Source organism: Camponotus floridanus, unplaced genomic scaffold (genome assembly GCF_003227725.1).
Source record: "Camponotus floridanus strain SB8 unplaced genomic scaffold, Cflo_v7.5 scaffold250, whole genome shotgun sequence".
In the NCBI taxonomy this organism is placed as follows: Eukaryota; Metazoa; Arthropoda; class Insecta; order Hymenoptera; family Formicidae; genus Camponotus; species Camponotus floridanus.
In genome coordinates, this window is record NW_020229382.1 from 494441 (window position 1) to 510152 (window position 15712).

Below are 15712 nucleotides of genomic sequence, written 5' to 3' on the forward strand. Positions count from 1 at the left end.
TTATTTATTTAATTTATTCTTTTTTATATTAATTTTTTTTCTATTTTCCTAAAAGATATTTAAGCAAGTGTTACTTCTCTAGAAAAATAGGCTAGTTTCATAAAATAATCATTTGCCTACACACACACACACACACGCGCGCGCGCGCGCGCGCGCGCGTGTGTATATATATATATATATGTTGTAGGCAAATAGTTCTTTTACAAAAATAGCCTATTTTATATATATAAATATATATATTTATATGGAACATTTTTTAATTAAAAACAATTTTATTTTTTAGCAAAAAGTCAAGAAATTTCAACTAGGACTTCTACGTCGGCAACGGATGTGCCATCTTCGAATATGTCGAATATGTCGAATATATCGCCATCGCGATCGGCATCTTCAAGTGTGCCACCATCGGCACCTTTAAGTGTGCCACCATCGGCATCTTCAAGTGTGCCACCATCGGCATCAAGTGCAACAATGTCCTCGATGCCACCGATAGCGTCGATGAGGACAACATCGCCCTCAAGAAGATACGCGCAGAAAGCAGAAAGACCCTTGCGAGAAAATAACTTTGTCCAAAAGGTAAATATTTATTTTATATTATATTATATACACACATGTGTGTGTGTGTGTGTGTGTGTGTGTGTGTGTGTGTTTGTGTGTTATTGCATCTTTTATATTTTTAACATTTATTTTATCATGTTTCAGAGAATAAATGAGGCAGTGCGACGGGCATTTAATAAAGATAAAAAAAAACAGAGATATGCCCGTGGTGCATATGTGCCACCGCCAACATACTCATATGTACATATGTACGCACCGGCACCAGCATCGCTATCATAGGCATCGGCGCCAGCACCAGTGGCGTATGCATCGGCGCCAGCACCAGTGGCGTATGCACCGGCGCCAGCACCAATGGCGTACGCACCAGCACCGGTAACATATGCACCGGCACCAATAGCAGCTCCTGGTGCACCAGTAACATACGCACCGCCACTGGCGCCAGCACCAATGGCGTACGCACCGATATCAACATATGCGCCGGGAACGTATGCGCCTTCAAGGCCATACACCTCTGATGTTTTTGGATATTTGCCGCGAGCTTTGTAAATTTTTATGTATTACTCTCTTTCTCTCTCTAATATACTATAATGAATATATATATATATTCATTATAGTATATTCATTAGAGTATATTAATATATATATTCATTATAGTATTCATATATATTTATTATAATATATTTATTAGGCATATAAAATATCTTTTTCGGTTCCTCATGGAATAATATTTCTTGCTTCCCTGGCCGCCTATAGGGACGCTAGATGCTCCCTTAGCCGAGCCATTAGGAAGTCGAGGGCTACATGTTGGAGCGACTTACTCAAGTCGCTCAACACGGACCCATGGGGGCGCCCATATAAGATAGTGTTGAGAAAGCACAGAGCTTGGGCGCCCCCTGTGACGCAGTCCCTGGAGGACCACATCCTCGACAGAACCCTCTTTCCCCAACGGGTGGAGGGGTCCACACTCGAGTGGGGTCCGAATCTAGATGGACCCCACGAGATTAGTGAGGATGTGGAGATTACCGGGGACGAAATCATCCGGGCCGTCCGGCGCATTGGGTCGCGTAAGGCACCCGGGCCGGACGGGGTACCCGGTAAAATATGGGTCCGGGCCCTTGACTTCCTTGGCGAGCGCCTGAGGCACATCTTTAACGAGTGCCTCAGGCGAGGGGTGTTCCCCCCTCAATGGAAGAAGGCCAAACTGGTCCTTCTTCCTAAGGAGGGCAGAGAACCGGGCACTCCGTCGGGTTACAGGCCAATTTGCCTGCTGGACGAGGTAGGGAAGATTCTGGAAAGGATCATTGCTACCCGCCTCGTCCAGCATCTGTCCCGGGAAGGGGTAGATCTCCATGAGGAGCAATACGGCTTCCGGGAGGGACGTTCAACGATTGACGCAATCAAACGCGTCAGGTCCCTCTCGGAGGCCGCGATAGAAGAGGACGGGGTGTGCATGGCGGTGTCGCTAGACATCGCCAATGCGTTTAACACCCTGCCCTGGGATTGCGTCGGGGACGCCCTCCAGAGAAGAGGCGTCCCCAGCTACCTCGTGGGGATTATCCGAAGTTATTTCCGGGACAGAATGCTGGAGTATGTTGGACCGGACATGCTCCAGCACCGACGGAGTGTCCATTGCGGGGTCCCGCAGGGGTCGGTCTTGGGCCCTCTGCTATGGGACCTCGCATATGACAGAGTTCTCTGCCTTCCCCTCCCTCGCGGCTGCCATGTCATATGCTATGCTGATGACACGATTGTGGCGGCCGCGGGGGGGGACTGGGGGGACACTGCGGCCAGGGCGGAAGCCGCAACGGCGTGTGTAGTGCGCGGTGTCATCGATATGGGTCTCAGGGTGGCAGCTAACAAAACGGAGGCGATGTTCTTTTATAGTCGCGCCTCCGGGGTGCCGCCCGAGACCCGTATCCGAGTAGGAGGAGCCTCCATCCTGGTGGGAGACCGACTAAAATATCTCGGTCTCCTATTGGATGGCCGGTGGAGTTTTGGACACCACTTTGGTGTCCTTGCCCCTAAGGTCGAGCGGGTGTCGGCCGCGTTAGGCCGGCTCTTGCCGAACCTTGGGGGCCCGGATGGCCGTGTCCGCCGCCTATATGTGGGGACGGTGAATTCGGTGGCCCTGTACGGGGCGCCCATTTGGGCGCGGGATCTCGCGGCCATGCGTAGCGCGAAAGATGCATTCAGAAGAGTGCAGCGCACCATGGCCGCGAGGGTGGTAAGGGCCTACCGTACCGTCTCCCATGCGGCGGTCACTATAATTGCGGGCTGGCCGCCCCTGGAGTTCCTCGCTCAAATGTATGCCGACATATATTGGCGGGAGCGGGAACTACGGGGCGGCCTCGGCGGAAGAAAGCTGCCGGCCCGCATTAAAAAGGTCATCCGGCTCCACGCCCGGCGGTCCCTGATAGAGAGGTGGGATGCCCACCTCTCCGACCCGAACACCGCGGGTCAGAGGACCGTCGGGGCCATCCGGCCCTGTCTGTCGGAATGGATGGACAGGGCTCAGGGGGAGGCAACCTATAGATTGACACAGGTGCTCACCGGACACGGTTGTTTCGGAAAGTACCTGTGTCGAATCAAACGGGAGGACACCGCGCACTGCCACCACTGTGAGGCGGCGAGAGATACGGCGCAGCACACCCTGGCCGAATCCCCGGCCTGGGATGGGCTGCGCCAAGATCTCAATAGGAAGGTGGGTGCAGACCTCTCGCTGCCGGCCCTTGTACAACAAATGGTCGGCAGCGGGGAGGCGTGGAAGGCCGTCGCCTCCTTTTGCGAGTCGGTAATGCTCCAAAAGGAGGCGGCGGAACGCCTGCGTCGGCAGGAGGAGGCGGCAGCGGAGGCCGCTGCGGCTGTGGCCGCGGCTGACCGCCAAAGTAGCGAAGAGGAGGACGCGGAGGAGGAGAGCGTCGATGAGAGTGCGGAGGAGGGAGAGGTGGAGGACAGGGATATACTCATACCCCCGGCCTCTCCCACTCCGCGGGCAGCAGTAGCAGCAGCAAGACGGAGATGCCGGAGGAGGTCTCCGTCTCCCCACCTGGGGAGATGACAATGAAGGGGAGATGTGGCCGTTGCCGTGGCAATGCTGCGGTAGCGCAAACATCTCCCCTAGGGACCTTTTCCGGACGGAAAAGCGTACAAACGTACGGGATGGCGAGGCGGGAGTGGTAGGGACTAGGTCCCTCCCTCCCACCTCAGTGGTGTAACTCACACCACAGAGATAGAGAGGAGGGGGACAACAACCCAGTCCCCCTCCTCCAATATGACGAAAGAACGGTGGGAGAAGAGAGGACAATTCGTCCTCTCTCCCTCACTTGGAGTACGCGGCAGGGGCTGCTGATATAGCGGCCTTGTCGCAATTCCCTCGGGACTTGACCGTCATGAGCGGGGGCTTGTGGCGGTCTAATCAAAGTCCCCGAGGAAGGTGGGTGAATGGCGTGGCCCCATTCGCCCACAGAGGAAAGAGAGAGGGGAGGGAGCATTATTATTATTATTATTATTATTAATGCTCCTTTCCCTCGGGATGGAGACCCAGCGGCCGCCAAAACGCTGCTGGGTCGTAAGCGCGGAGGGGAACCACAGTCGGGGATGCAGAAGTATTGCATCAGCGAGTCCCTGGTCCCCGCCTGCCCCTCCAAACGCGCGGAAGGCCACCGCAGGAGTTTTAGCGGGTAAACCGGTCGACAATGACCGGGAGTCCCGCATAACCATCCACTCCTCCCCCGAGGGTGGTGGTATGCATAAAGCATTTCTCCTGCGTTATCAAAAAAAAAAAAAAAAAAAAAAGGTTAGGTTCTCCCCCGATGACTAGTCCGGACGCTATGGGGATAGGCCAGTTTAAGAACTGGGGTCTCCGCTAACCGCTAGTCCCGTCCCCTCATGGGTCTTTCGACCCGAACACATTGTTGCTTATCTACTGAGCGCTCGTGAAACAAGCATACTCCAGCAAACATCTATGTACTGTTCAGCAACCAATGGAGAGCGTATGGCATAAAGAGCGCTAGTGTCGTCTTTAGGTAGTTCACCGAGCAATCCGATCGCGCCACGCAGCATAAAGCCGGGCTCGATTTGTCGGAGTGACCTGAATCGAACGGAGTCCGGTGGCACAGTGATCCGATACCCTTCCAACTTAAATGGTTCTTTGAAACAGGTGACTAATTGTGCCGGACTACCACGTCCACTAAAGGTACACTCGCCCACCAAGTGGGGGCACTTGCCGGAAATAGTTGCAAGGAAGCCGCGAAAGCATCGCTGGTCAAAAGCGAGGTCTCCTACACCATAACTAGTTGGTATGATAGTGGGACCATTCAATAGCTTATTCGCGTTCCAAGTGGTGCCTGGTATAGCACAGTTCTCGCGGAAGTACTGGCGCGCACTAGCTTCAACTTGCTCATCGGCTAAGGCCACGACAGTGGAATGTAAGTTCTTAAAGGTTACAACGTAGGGATCTGGTATTAAATCCTCAGCGTCGCCTTTTCGGTTTGAAACACCGCCAATGTACGCACTTCTCAAAATCGGTCGGAACGATGTTCCAAGATGATCAAAACGCCCAACAGAATTAACAACATCAGCAGTCAATCGAAATGATTGAGACATACTGGCAGCCTGTTCTAACATAGTAGTAGAAATCATATTACGCTCATAACTACACCCTTCTAACATCGGATCGCTCAGGGTGGCTTGCTTATCAGAATTGACCAGCTGTACTTGCAATTGGGATAGCGTAACACGGTAAGCCGCTTCCTCAGAGCAGACATTTCTAGCTTTAGGACAGGTACTAATGGCTTCTTTATACGATTCATGTACGAGATAGCCAATGCCACGAGTAGTGATAGGAAGAGGTACTTCTTGTTTCTGGGAGATTACCTGCATTTCATTGAGGCATGAAACTAGTTTATCAACAGAAATGGAAGTTCTCTCTAATGCCGCGCGATGAATTTCGGACATTGTATCTTTACTCTTTTCTAAACGAAAATTTTCCAGGGCGTCTCTTAGATGAAGGTTTAGGACCCTTTCGTTTAGTACGTTTCTGCTGCACTCTATCATGTTTATCAGATGGTTCGTCAGTTTTACTAGCCGGAGTCGGTTCCATTGTATGACAGAATAGGTAAGAGAATAACAGAATAAATCTGCGTTAGCGAAATCAGCCAACTAAAATTCGTCGCGGTGGTGGAGGGTGAAACCGAAAACGAAAGCGGCCTTCAGGCCGTGAGTAGCGAGTATGAGAGTAGCCCAAAGCCGCCGCGCGGACATCACAAGAAGGGGGGTTGCGCTCCCTCCGGGCACCTTGGCCTGATGCGCATAGGGGTAGGCGGCCCTGACTACAATCGCCCGGTCGGTCACGACCGTTAGGGATGACCCTGCACTGTCAGGGCCTACCATCCCGGTGACTAGAGGAAGGAAAACCTCGAATAAAAACCCGGTCTGGACAGCCCGTGAGCCTCTGGACGGCGTGTCCTAAGGGAAGGAAAACCCCGACAGAAAACCAAGTTCTTTATAAACATGATGATGGCCTATAAAGAAAAAGACGTTACCGGCCCAGGGGATTCGGACCCCCAGGGCCCGGCGGGTGAGGGGGGTACTGTCCCGGCCCCTCCCCCGTCGTCATCTGACGACGGGCTACCCTCGGTGTCACGGGTGGGCACCGGGGGGGCAAGGGCAACCACCCCAAACGTATTGGCCTCGGTCATGGAGGGCCAGAGCCGGACTCTGTCCGAAGTGGCCGAGCTTCGACGGGCGGCAGAGGAGTGGGGGGAATCCTTGGTTCCTCCTCCTGGATTGCTCCCCCTCCTCGAATTCCTAGAGGAGGTCAGTTTGACCTTGAAGAAGGTCGAGCGTAGGACCCAAAGGGACCGGGTGCGGCTCAAAAGAGCCTGCAAGGTCCTCGAGAAGGCGGCCTTTGAGGCGGTGGCGGACCCCGACACCAGGGCCCTTACCCCGCCCGAAGCGCACCCGAGTGGGGCGTGTCCTGTTCCCACCTTATGTCCGAGGGTGGACAGGAGCACCTCTCCCATCCGGACGGGTGTTATTGAGGAGTCGGACCGTAGAGTCCAGCCAACGGTCCCTCCTCCTTTGGCCCTCGATGAGGGCACTAGTGTAGGGAGGTCTAATCCTCCCTCCCCCCTCCATCTGGGGGGAAGAAGAAGATGGGCGTTAAGCCCAGTGGTGGGCCTCGTCCCACCACAATTAGTGGGAGTGGGCCGTCACGGCCCACATATGCGCAGGCGGCGGCTGCGCAGGAGACTGCGCATCCGCCCCCGCCTGCGCGGGAGAAGGCTCCTGGGCCCAGTTCTCCCCGGACACTTGGACTTATGATCCGAGTACCGGGGTTGGGGCCCGTTAGGATTTTTCGGGCGAAGGGAGGGGATGTCGCACTCGACATCCTTTCCCCCCCTCAGGAAGAGGGCAGTGGGGGGGTGTCCAACACGTCTGCTGACGCGAAGACCCCCCCCGCTCCCGGCATCAGGCCGGGAAAAGATGGCGTACGCCCCCCGGGCTCTGGTTCGGCTGTTAAGCCGACGGTCAGGCCCGAGGGGTGCTTCCGGTGCCGTGCGGTGGATCACACCGCGCACCGGTGTGGCGGCAGAGATTGGGAGGGGCTGTGCTACAATTGTGGCTCCCCCTCCCATCTCAGGCGCCAATGCCGGGTCCCTGGCCGCCCCATTCCCGACAGATGGTCGGAGGGGGGCGATAAGCCGGGGATCCGTGCGGCGTCACCCAGGGGGGTTGAAGGCGGTGCCTCCCCCCCTGGGAAAAAACGGGGACGCCGGAAAGGCTCCCCGTCCGAGGCAGAGGCCTCGCGGGCAGATGGCCCCGGGCGTGCTCCTGGCTTGGACCAGGAGCAGGGGGGGAAACCTCCCCCCCACAAGGCGGATAGCCAGCCGCGTCAAAGGAGACGGCCTCCTGACGTGGAGCTGGCGGAGGAGTTGGCGATCTGGAGATCGCTGGGCTACGTAGTAGATGAAAATCTACTACCTTGTAGCCACGAGTAGGGGGCCTTAAATGGCCCGGGCTGCCCGGTCTCCGGGGTATTGTTATACACTTGGACCCGGGACTGGGCGTAGCAGCACGGGTGGCTGCACGACGGGGTTTTTAGTGGGTATACCCGGCATTGCACACCGAGGGAGAGGACTAGCCTCTCCCGAGGGCCGGGGAGTCCCACAGTACCCCCCTTGGCGCGCCGTCTTGGCGCCTTGGGGGTCTGCGTAATGCATTTTCCCCGTCGTTAAAAAAAAAAAAAAAAAAAAAAAGGTTAGGTTAGGTTCCTCCTCCGATGGTGTGCCACCTTGTCGTGGTGGAGGAGCTCCCCTCTTCCCATTGGGTTGGGGGGTCTAAGAGCACACCATTGCACTTCCTCGTGGTGTTCGTCGCTGGCGGCGGCGGAGGATAAATCCAAAGTCGCCGTGGCGGACACCATGAGAAGGGGGGTTGCGCTCCCTCCGGGCACCTTGGCCTGATGCGCATAGGGGTAGGCGGCCCTGACTTCAATCGCCCGGTTGACCACGACCGTTAGGGATGACCCTGCCTTGGCGGGGCCTACCATCCCGGTGGTTAGGTGGGTGCTCCCACCCTGGGGGTTAGTAGCCTCTCGTATGTAAGCCACAAGGGGGGATGGGGTGAAGGGGGACCTGGAGTCTGGGGATGACGTCCTTTTTAGGGCGTGCATCCTGGCTTGGGGTCTTCTGGATCCTCAGTGGGGAGGATGTGGTGGCCGGGAGTTCGTTCCCGCGTCCGGGAGGGCACCCCTTGTGGTGTCGGCTCGGGCGCGGTGCGGCTCTCGGCGTCCCACAGTGGACAGGGGGGGCCGGCCGGGCTTGCCTGGTCGGATGGGCCTCCTGTCCGGGGGGATGGGGTGGCGGATCGGCGGGTGCTCCCGCCGTGAAGCGTCCCTCAGCTGGGGAAAAGTGGGAGCGGGTCGGGGCCCTCGCCCGAAGGACTGGATGGGTGACTTAGTCATCCGCCAGGCCAGAGGCGGGGATCACCCCGATCGGCGACTCCCACGTGTGAATGTGTGTGTGTGCCGTGTGCGGGAGTGCACTCTTGGGTGCCGGTTCGTGCATGGTGTGGCTCCTGACGCCACACAGTGGGCGATCGGTGTTCCGGAACTCCCGGGCCCGGTCGGCCACGTCATCGCTCGGGCCGCCTGGACTTACTCCGGGGTCGGGGCCGAGGGATGACCGAAGAGGGCGCGAAGGGACAAGACGGCGGAGTCGTCCCCGAGCCTCCCATGCTGGCTACGGCTGTCTCCCCAAAGACCGGTCTAAAACCCGACGGGGAGATGGCTTGCGGCGGCTGGGGGGGGAGGGGCGAAGCTGACCGGGTTCCCCTTCGGCCTCTTCACGGGATGGGGGGGCTTTGGGGGTGTGAGTGTGCGCGTGGATGCGTGGGTGTGGGTGGTGTCTGCGTGTGTCCTAGTGAGGGGTATTTGTTCGTCCGTGTGATGAATGCGTGGCGGATGGATGTGTGAGCTGCGGCCGGCCCCTACGGATATTCCCGAGAAACTAACCAAGGGGGGAGTAGTTGCCCCCCGACCGTGGCGGAGAGGTGACGTTGGTACCTGACCTCTGGCCTGGAAGATGCGGGTGCATAAGTCCTGGGCTTGCAAAGACCGCCTGAAGGGCTATGTTTAATGTGGGAAAACCGCTCCCTCTCCGTTGATCGGAGCCTCTCCCGGGGTTGAAGTGGGGTAACCAGGCGCAGGTATGGAGGATTACCTGGCCAGTATTTCCTCATACCACTGCTGGGGGTGGCATTTCCCCAGCACCGTCTAGCCCGAAGTTTGGTTACCTGGCGGTTCGGATCCGCCAGGCCCATTCAATAGGGGTGACGTTAAACCTTTAACATCATGTATGGCGCGGGCCTATCCCGTAACACTTTTTAGTAGAGTCACTCAGTGCACCGATAGGGTCGGCCACCCGATAAGCCGCCTCTCGGCTTCGGTGTACTTTTACTAGGGGCGAATTTCCGGCGGGGATAGTACCCCTACTGCGGTAGGGGTCCCATGATGGGCGAACCGTCGTAAGTCGAATATCTATGCAATATGGCTTCCCAAAAAATATTATGTTTCGGATGATGAAAGCGAGGAGTCGGACTTCTGTTCGGCTTCGAGCGGGGGCGCGATGGAGCCGATAGTTGGGACGCGGACGCGCGCGATGAGAGGGAGGGCGGAGAGGGGGGGTCACTCTAACCTACCCCATTCTTCCAGGGTCCCCTCGACGTCGGAGGATGTCGGCGACGAAGACGAGGAGGAGGATGGGATACTGCCACCTCCCAATCTTAGAGGGCCAGGACGTCCTACCACTACTGGTGAGTGGGAAAAGAAGAAGTTGGCGATGGCCCAGAGGAAGGCCTATGAGGAGCAGCAGGAGGAGCTCTTCATCCTGGATTCGGCTCGCCCTCCGCCGCCTCGTACGGCGCGGACATGGGCGAAGATCGCGCAGGAGGACGAGCTGGTCGAGGAAATGAAGGCGGCGCCTTCTAACGACATCGCGGCGAGACTTCTCGAGCAGGCGGCGGCAGTGGAGAAGGTGGCCCGGGACCTCAAAGTCCCTCAAGGGACCCTACGTGAGGGTCTTGCGAGAGGCGGCGACAATGGTCTCGGCGGCGGCCACGGTTCTTGCTACGAGAGCAGGTGAGGCGGGGACCCTCGAGGCGAGTGAGGAGGTGCGGGCGCTGCGGCAGGAGGTTGCAGTACTCCGCAAGGAAAACGCCAAGATGGCCCGGAGCGTGACAGATTTGGAGACGCAGCTTCAGGAGTCCGTCTTCGGTCGGAGATCGCTGGGCGGATGTTCTCGCACTCCTCCTCGGGGAGTGCAGAGGACTCCGCCACAGCAGCAGGCTCCCCAGCCGGCGCCTAGGTTAACGAGGTCCTTCGGGACCTCTCCTATGGAGGAGGAGAAGGGGATGACCCCACGAAAGGTTTCCGTGGGCACATCCCTATTGAGGACAGGGGCTGATGGCCCCAGCATTGGCCGCTATTCGGGCCAGCTCGTCCCTGGTGGGGGGTGGAATGGAGGTGGATGTGATGCCATCCCCCCCCGAGACCTCAATGAGCAGAGGAGATGACGGCAAACAACGCGGAAGGAGGGAGGAGGGGCTGACGAGCAGCAGCCTCCGGCGGGTGGGGAGACTCGAGCGGGCGATCACCCAGATGGAGCAACTGTACCTGCGCGCTATTACCACTCCAGGGACACCGCATACACCCTCATTCTTTACCTTCCCGGCCCCGGCCCCACCTGTGAGGGGTGGGGACGGGGAGGCGGGAGAGGTGGGGGAGGGCGAAGGCCCGATGCGGGAAGGGAGAAGGGGACCTCCCCTGTTAGGGGGAGAATCCCCGAAGAAGAAGAAAAAAAAGAAGAAGATAAGAAGGCCCAAGGCGAGGGGGGGGGCCCCACTGTGGGGGCCCCAACCCTGGAAAAGGGCCCGAGGAGGGAGGAGATGGAAAGGGCTTGAACCGGCCGCGGGTGCGGCTGGAGCCCCGGCTCATCCCCCACCCGCGATGGCCGCGACCGTGGCTACCACGTGGGCCACGGTCGCGGGCCGAAAGGGGAAGAGACAGGCGGAGACGAGGACCCCAGCGGCCAAGAAGAGGACGGAGGGGGGGGCAACCGGGGCCGTGCCGCGGCGGGGGGTGGGAGTCGCCAGACCCCCCGCCCACCGCTGCGGTCACGATCACGTGCCCCCCCGGCACATACACCGATGTCCTCCGATGTGCCCGGTCCCGCGTGGACATCGTGGAGCTGGGCATACCGGAGGTCAGACCTAGCAGGACCCGTACGGGATCCTCGGGGTGCCGGGCGTGGATGGTGCGAGGAAAGCGGACCAGCTGGCGGCTAGACTGCGCCAGGAGCTGGCGCATATGGAGGGAGTGCGAGTCGGCCGACCGGAGAGGACGGCGGACCTGCGCCTTCATAACTTGGACGAGGCGATGACGACGGAAGAGGTGGCGGCCAGCCTTGCCCAAGCGACGGGGGTGGAAGCCGCTAATTTCAGGGTGGGGCCCCATGAGGAGGGCCCCCAACGGATTACATGCGGCGTGGGTAAGATGCCCGCTGGGACCGGCGCGGATCTTGGCCAAGGAAGGAGCGATTAGGATCTGCTGGTCCAGGGTGAGGGTGGAGGTCTTGGAACCTCGCCCCACCCAGTGTTATAAGTGCCTGGAGATAGGACACGTTAGGGCCCAATGTAAGGCCACGGTGGACAGGAGCGCCCTGTGCTATCGGTGCGGGTGTCCTGGTCATACCGCCGGGGGCTGCGTGGCTGATCCACGTTGCCCGTGTGCGCGGACCTGGGGCGCCCGGCCAGGCACAGGGCGGGTAGCAAGGCCTGTGCCCTGTGAGGAGGGGCGGGATAACAAGGGGAAATCGGGCCCCGTGGCGGTGACTCCCGGAGCCAGGAGGGCTCCGAGGACCCCCGCGGCGGTGGCGCCTCCCGTGGTGGCTGAAGAGCCCCCCTCGGCTGTGAGGGGGGCCGAAGAGTCTACGGTGGCGGTGCCGGGGGGGGGCGGAAGAGCCCCCTCCTCCGCAGCCCCAGCGGGAGAAGAGGAAGAGACCCCGCTCGGAAGGAAGGCGAGGAGGAAGCGTCCCCGACCTCGGAAGCGAAGCGCGGACCCAGGGAGAGGGACGAGCAGATGCAGCCGGAGCAGCAGCAGCAGCAGTCGCAACCGGATGCGGCCCCCGAGGTGGAGGATCTACCGGCAGCGGTGGAAACGACGGAGATTGACGGCACCCTGGTGATGACAACGGGGGATGCGACATCTCCAGAATAAGGTATTGCAGGCGAACCTCAATCATGCCCGCCAGGCGCCAGGACCTTTTTGTCCATGGCCTGGCGGAGCGTGGTTGCGGCCTGGGGATAGCTGCGGAGCCCTACGCGGTCCCTGATGACCCTAAGTGGTTCGGGGACCGGTTGGGCTCCGTGGCTATCGTGGCTTGCGCCGCGGCGGGCTCCCCTCCCTGCTCCTTAGTGGGAGCGGGGCAGGGGTACGTCGCGGTGCGATGGGGGATGGTCGTCGTCGTGGGGATATACATCCCCCGAGCTCGACCTTGTGGGGGTCGCGCGGCGGCGGGACCGGATAGGGCCTGTGTTTCAGGCCACCTTCCCGGTCCGGTCGTCGTGGCGGGGGACTTCAATGCCAAATCCGGTGGCGTGGGGCTCCCCGCGAAGCGATCGCAAGGGCGAGGCCCTTGAGGAGTGGGCGGCGACGCACGACCTTCGTCTGATTAACGAGGGCACGAGGGCGCCAACTTGCGTGCGGTGGAACGGGGAGTCGATCGTGGATCTGACGTGGGCCTCCCCGTCCGCCGCACAGCTTATAGGGGGGTGGGGGTGGACGCCGGGTGTGAGACCCTATCGGACCACCGATATGTGGAGTTCCGCCTGGCGTGTGCCCCCCGTAGGGAGGTCGTGCCTCGTCGCTCGCTTCCGGGGCGACGATGGTCCCCCAAGACAACTCGACGGGGACCTCCTGATGGCGACGGTTTTAGCGGCCACGTGGGGCCCATGCTCCGCGGATATGCGGGACATGGACCTTGGGGGTGGAGCGCATCCGGGGCATCATGTGGGCGGCTTGTGACGCCTCGATGCCTCGGGTGCGGTCCGCCCCCTACGGTAGAAAGGGGGCGTACTGGTGGACCGACGAGATTGCGGGCTTAGAGCCATAGCGATCTCGGCGCGTCGCCGGTACGCCCGCCTTAAGCAGAGGGATAGGCCGAGGGGGGAGATAGAGGGCGCGTACGGGGAGTACCGCGAGGCGCGCGATGCTCTCCGTGTCGCCCATCAGGAGGTCGAAGGCCAGAGCCTGGGACGAGCTCCTGGGTACACTGGATGAGGACCCCTGGGGGCGCCCATATAGGATGGTGTTGAAGAAGCTAAGGGGGGGGGGCGCCTCCGGCAACCGAGACTCTCCCCCCGGCCACCCTTGAGGGGGTGGTCGGGCCCTCTTCCCTGGGGAAGAAAGGGCGCCGCCAATGGAGGCGGCGCCGCTCATCCAGTGGCGGGATGAGTTGGAGGTCTCGGAAGAGGAGCTCCGGGCATGTCTGGACCGGCTTCGGGGACATAAAGCCCCGGGGCCGGACGGCATCCCGAGACGGGCGTGGGCTCTGGCCTTTCCGGTGATAGTAGGCCGGCTCGCGGCACTGTTTAATAGGTGCCTCGAGACCGGCTCCTTTCCCCAGCAGTGGAGGAGGGCGAAGTTAGTCCTCCTCCGCAAACCGGGCAAGGACACGGAGGATAGTCCATCCTCGTTCCGGCCATCTGCCTGTTGGACGAGGCGGGAAAAATGTTGGAAAGGGTGGTCGCGAGCCGTCTCGTCCAGCACATGAGGCGGGTGGGACCGGACCTGAGCGATCACCAGTTCGGCTTCGCGAGGGACGGTCGACGATCGACGCGGTTTTGAAAGTGCGGTCCCTCGTGGAGGCCGCACTGGCAGATGGCAGGGTGTCGGTGGGGGTATCGCTTGATATAGCGAACGCGTTTAACACCCTGCCATGGAGGTGCATCCGGGAGGCGCTGAGGAGATTCGGCTTCCCGGGGTACCTCCAGGCGATCGTTCAGGACTACCTGAGCGGCCGGTCGCTGTCGTATACGGACAGCGATGGGGCCGACAGGACAAGGGGGGTCGTGTGCGGTGTCCCGCAGGGGTCGGTGTTGGGGCCGATCCTGACATCGCATATGACTCGGTCCTTGCAGTGGCCCTCCCCCGGGGGTGTCGTGTGGTCTGCTACGCGGACGACACGATAGTCCTGGCGGAGGGAGACGACTGGGGAGAGGCCGCCGCCACCGCATCGTTAGCGGTGGCATGCGTGGCGAGGGCCATTAGGGCCCTCGGCCTCCGGGTGGCGCCGCAAAAGTCGGAGGCCATCGTCTGGCACGATGGCTCCCGAGGGCGTCCACCCCCTATGGTGGTCACGGTGGAGGATACCACCGTGAGGGTCGGGTCCTCGTTAAAATACTTGGGCCTGATCCTCGACAGCCGCTGGCGCTTTGAGGAGCATGTCTCCCGACTGGTCCCCAGACTGACCCAAACGGCTATGGCCCTGGGTCGTCTGTTGCCCAATCTGGGGGGACCGGACGGAAGGGTGAGACGCCTCTACGCCTGGACGGTCCACGCTATGGCCCTGTATGGGGCTCCGGTGTGGGCCGAACAGCTGGGGGCCAGTGCCAGGCTGCGCGACATGTTGCATCGCGTGCAGCGGGTGCTGGCCCTTAGGGCCGTTCGGGCTTATAGAACGGTCGCGTTTGAGGCGGCCCTCGCCTTGGCCGGGATCCCTCCCGCGGAGCTCCTCGCATCTGCACTCGCCGGGCAATACCGGCGAATGCGGGAGCTCCGCGAGAGGGAGGGAGTGTTGGCTCTCCCGGCTAGGACGAGGGAAATGGTGAGGCGCCGGTTCCGGCGGACGCTCGCCCTGGAGTGGCAGACGCGACTCCAGGAGTACCAGCAGACGGCTGGTGCGAGGGTCGTCGGCGCCCTGGCGCCCTGTCTATCAGTGTGGACGGACAGGCGCTGGGGCGGGCTGTCGTACCACACGACGCAGGTGCTTACCGGGCATGGGTGCTTCGGTTCGTACCTGTGTCGCATAGGGAAGGAGGCTACGCGGCGGTGCCATCACTGCCCCGTCGAGGAGGACACGGCGCAGCACACGCTGGAGGAGTGTTCAGCGTGGGATGTGCTGCGCCGTGACCTAAGGGGTGTATTAGGGCGGGAGGACCTCTCGCTCTCGAGCCTGGTCGAGGCCATGCTCGAGAGCGAGGGGAACTGGAGGGCTGTCACCACCTTTTGTGGGGCAGTTCTCCGGATTAAGGAGGAGGCGGAGCGGGAGAGGCGCGCCGAGGGGCCGTATCGCGTGCGATTAGGGGCTCCACGGGGTGCGCGCATCCCCCACCGCGCCGGCGGAGGGGTGAAGCCGGGAGGGGGGGTAGGGGCAACCGCGCGGGGGAGCAGCCGGGCGGTAGGCCGGGGCCGCGTCCGGTAAGGGTCGCGAGGCGACGGGTGGGACGCGGACCACGGGCAGGGCCACGCGGCCAACTCCATCCTCAGGGGGGGTTGGCTGAGTGGATCGGGGGAGAAGGTTGGCTAGTTAGGTTAGGTTGTAGGTTAGGTTAGGTTAGGTTAGGTTTAGGTTAGGTTAGGTTAGGTTAGGTTGAGGTT

At 60.4% G+C, this 15712-nt stretch overlaps 2 protein-coding genes across 2 annotated transcripts; both read left to right on the top strand.

Annotated features, from left to right (window-relative positions):
* The first annotated feature begins 6066 nt into the window (after window positions 1–6066).
* Window positions 6067–7556, top strand: LOC112638153 (translation initiation factor IF-2-like). The gene is made up of 2 exons (XM_025409281.1): window positions 6067–6660; window positions 6789–7556. Exons 1-2 carry the CDS (start codon window positions 6067–6069, stop codon window positions 7554–7556), a joined length of 1362 nt encoding a protein of 453 aa, XP_025265066.1.
* Window positions 7557–14051: 6495 nt separating this feature from the next.
* Window positions 14052–15429, top strand: LOC105258217 (the record flags this gene model as incomplete). The annotated part of the gene is made up of 1 exon (XM_011269352.2): window positions 14052–15429. A coding segment is annotated over exon 1 (1378 nt), but the record flags the coding sequence as incomplete, so codon positions are not given.
* Between the last annotated feature and the right edge of the window lie 283 nt (window positions 15430–15712).

Coding starts and splice junctions, on each gene's coding strand:
- LOC112638153 (XM_025409281.1), top strand. CDS start 6,067: ATGATGATGGCCTATAAAGAAAAAGACGTTACCGGCCCAGGGGATTCG. Junction 6,661..6,788: donor CCCTCGATGAGGGCACTAGT/GTAGGGAGGTCT, acceptor ACATATGCGCAG/GCGGCGGCTGCGCAGGAGAC.